The 3,431-nt window shown below is 36.2% G+C and overlaps 1 protein-coding gene across 1 annotated transcript; it reads left to right on the top strand.

The window, feature by feature from the left end:
* The first annotated feature begins 499 nt into the window (after positions 1-499).
* LOC139875004 (uncharacterized mitochondrial protein AtMg01250-like) lies at positions 500-811 on the top strand. The gene has a single exon (XM_071862391.1). The coding sequence runs from the start codon at positions 500-502 to the stop codon at positions 809-811; it is 312 nt and encodes a 103-aa protein (XP_071718492.1).
* Positions 812-3,431: the final 2,620 nt, after the last annotated feature.

Raw genomic sequence — 3,431 nt, 5'->3', positions numbered from 1 at the left:
ACATGAAATTAGGCCTTTTTCTTGATGGAATCATGATTAGAACCCTTTTAGGGCTCCAAAATGGCCTAAGGAACCAGCTCTCCAACTCAAAAACCCCAAAATTGCTTTCATAGGTCGGCTGAATTTTTGGCTGAATCAGATGCTGGAGCGACGCTTTTGGGGTGCTAGAGCGACGCTTTTAAAATCAGGAGCGACGCTTTTGGCTACTGATCTTTTTAACACATGTTTTAGCACATAGGAGCGCCGCTTTTGACCTTGTGAGCGGCGCTTTTGACCCTGGAACTTCATTTTCACTCCAAAACTTCACTAGGTTCATTTCCTTGACCCAAGGGTTGATTCCTTAGCATAAATATGAACTTTTAGACCACTTTTGTTCCGAGACGACTAAACACCACAAACCGCTCACTAATCATCACAACCCGTATCGAAATGCCACGAAAGTAGGGAGATATTGCGAAGATAAATATGTATATTTTGAGCAATATCAATAACTTGGATTATGGCATGTCTTCATTCTAATTCGATTTCGGTTCTTGTAAATGGCTCCCCGACAAAAGAATTTCGAATGAGAAGGGGTGTAAGGCAAGGAGATCCTTTGTCGCCTTACCTATTTATAATTGTGGCTGAGGGTTTCAATATGTTAATGAAGCGGGCAATCGAAAGTTCGCTTTATAAGGGTCTTGTAATAGGAAAGGATAAGGTCAAGTTAACGCATCTTCAATATGCAGACGACACGGTCTTCTTCGAAGAGTGGAACAAAAGTAATTTAAGGAATTTGATTAAGTTACTTATCTGTTTTGAAGCAATGTAAGGTTTGAGAATTAATCTAAGTAAACTGGTATTCTGGGCACTGGAGTTAATGAGTCTGAATTAGCCAAAATGGCTTCATGGGTAGGACGTAAAGTTGAAAACTTCCCATTTTTATATCTTGGACTTCCCATAGGTGCAACAATGAGAAAAGTAAAAGATTGGGACCTAGCTATTGAAAAGTTCCGAAAGAGGTTATCTGATTGGAAAGCGCGTACGGTGTCATTTGGGGGTCGGTTAACACTTATACAATCGGTTTTGAGCAGTCTTCTACTTTACTACTTCTCACTTTTCCGTGCGCCTTCATGCATTGTGAAGAAACTTGAAGGTATGAGACGTAACTTCTTTTGGTGGGGTTCGAGCGAAACAAATAAAATGTCTTGGGAAAAATGGGATTTTATTGCCCTTCCTTATAACTTGGGCGAGTTAAATGTGGGTTCCTTAATAGCCAAAAACTTAGCTCTTTTAGGAAAGTGGCGGTGGAAATTTAGGAATTCTAGCAACATATTATGGGCCGTATTGTCAAAAGTGTTTTCGGGGCAGAAGGGGGTTTGGGTTCTGATCATTCGAGCTACAATGTAAAAGGAAATAATTCAACTTGGAAACAAATCTTAAAAGTGGGAAATGAAATAAATAAATTGGGTATTCCATTTTCTGAATCATTTTCGAAGAATATAGCAGACCGGAAACATACTTTATTTTGGGAAGAATGTTGGTGCGGTTCACAACCGCTTAAAGACAGGTACAATCGAATTTACAGGCTGGAGGTGGATAAAGGTGCTACAGTTTTCGACAGAGTAAAGAAACAAAATGACTAGTTAGTGTTTAGTTGGAGATGGTCTCGGCAGCTAACAGGAAGATTACGTGGTGAGTTAACGCAACTTGAGAATTCAATTTCAATACAAAATTTTGGCAATGGTACTAAGGATTCATGGAGATGGTCGTTAGCAAGCAATGGTAAGCTCACAACAAAAAAAGTTAACTTCGTTAATTGAAGAGAAAATGTTGGTATATGGGCAAAATTCATCATCGAATCCGGCTACAATTCGTAACTTTCTAATGCCTAAGAAGGTTGGTGTTTTTGTATGGAGATTGAGGAGGAAAAGATTACCGATTCGTGTGGAATTAGACAAACGAGGAATATATTTAGGTTCGGTAAGATGTCCGGTTTGCAATGAAGATGTGGAAACAATTGATCATTCTATCATCAAATGTACTCGAGCTTATGATGTATGGTTTAAGCCTTTAAGGTATTATCATGGTGGAATATAGGCAATCCAATTATTTCTGATGCTTCAGTTTTGTTCGAGGATAATAATTTACATTTTAGTTCGGACTATTATATGGCAGGCTATAGAATGTATTTGTGCATACGTTCTTTGGAAGCATTGAAATAAAGCATATTTCGGTAATGAAAAGGTGAGTAGTGTTGCGATATTAGCGAGTTGCAAGTTCTTAGTCATGTGTGGATTTCGAGTAGATTAAAGATGCATTTTTTGGATTGGCATCGTTGGTACAACAATTCGAAGTCTTTCGATTCGTGTCTACCGTTCAAAACTGGGATAGGCTAATAGTTGTTGCATAGCATTTCTTGTATATAGTGTGCGAGGTTATTTGACATTTTGTAGTAGGCTTAATTGTACATACTGTATCTATATTCTTGTTTTTGATAATAATTTTAGTTGTTGCCTTTAAAAAAATAGTTTGACACTTAGATGTCAGTTTTGATGGGTAACCACCACCTTGTAATGATCACAACAGAAGGTCTTGATGGAGCTCTGTAGGATTAATGTGCAAGGTACAACATATAATTATATGGCTAATTTCATTTGAGCCTTTGGAGTCACACATATATACACCTAAACGTCAAATGAAATATATATATATATATATATATATATATATATATATATATATATATATATATATATATATATATATATATATATATATGGGCAGAATCAATGGGGAAGTAACCAATCGGGAGGAAGCGGGGGAAGCAAAATTTTGTTTTTTTTTCGTTTTTTTTTTTTTGGAATTTTTTTTTCCGGCATCAAGATCACACGAAAATATGAACATTTAGAAAAGACACTTCGTGATGAATGTTATTATTTAGGCGGGAAAACGATCGACAAAAATAACATTCAAGATAATATTGTTCGTGAAGAATATGAACGTTTTTTTCATGTTTTGTGAAGTAAAATTTAGCCCGATTTAGAGTTTATTGTTTAGGGTTTGGTGTTTTGGGTTTATTCCATAAACCCAAAACACCAAACCCTAAACCCTAAACCCTAAACTCTAAACCGTTCATGTTAAAAACTCAATCTAAATCCTAAATCTAAACCCTAAACCCTAAATTTCTAAACCCTAATATCTAAACCCTATAAACCCTAATATCTAAACCCTAATATCTAAACCCCAATAGCTAAAACCTCAACATACGCTCGAAAAATACGATAATTTTCATATATTGCTTCTTCGAGCGTTTTTCCGCCAAAATAAAAACATTTATCACAAAGTGTCTCTACTAAATGTTCATATTTTCATCCCATCTATAATGTTCGTGAACAAAGTTTTTTCAAAAAACGAAAAAAAAAAGTTTTTGCTTCCCCCCGCTTCCCCCC

Source organism: Rutidosis leptorrhynchoides, chromosome 11 (genome assembly GCF_046630445.1).
Source record: "Rutidosis leptorrhynchoides isolate AG116_Rl617_1_P2 chromosome 11, CSIRO_AGI_Rlap_v1, whole genome shotgun sequence".
Taxonomy (NCBI): Eukaryota; Viridiplantae; Streptophyta; class Magnoliopsida; order Asterales; family Asteraceae; genus Rutidosis; species Rutidosis leptorrhynchoides.
Note: the sequence above shows the minus strand (reverse complement) of the source record. Positions and strands in the feature narration are given on the sequence as shown.

What these genes read in the sequence shown, in the direction of transcription:
- LOC139875004 (XM_071862391.1), top strand. Translation starts at nt 500, where the DNA reads ATGGCATGTCTTCATTCTAATTCGATTTCGGTTCTTGTAAATGGCTCC.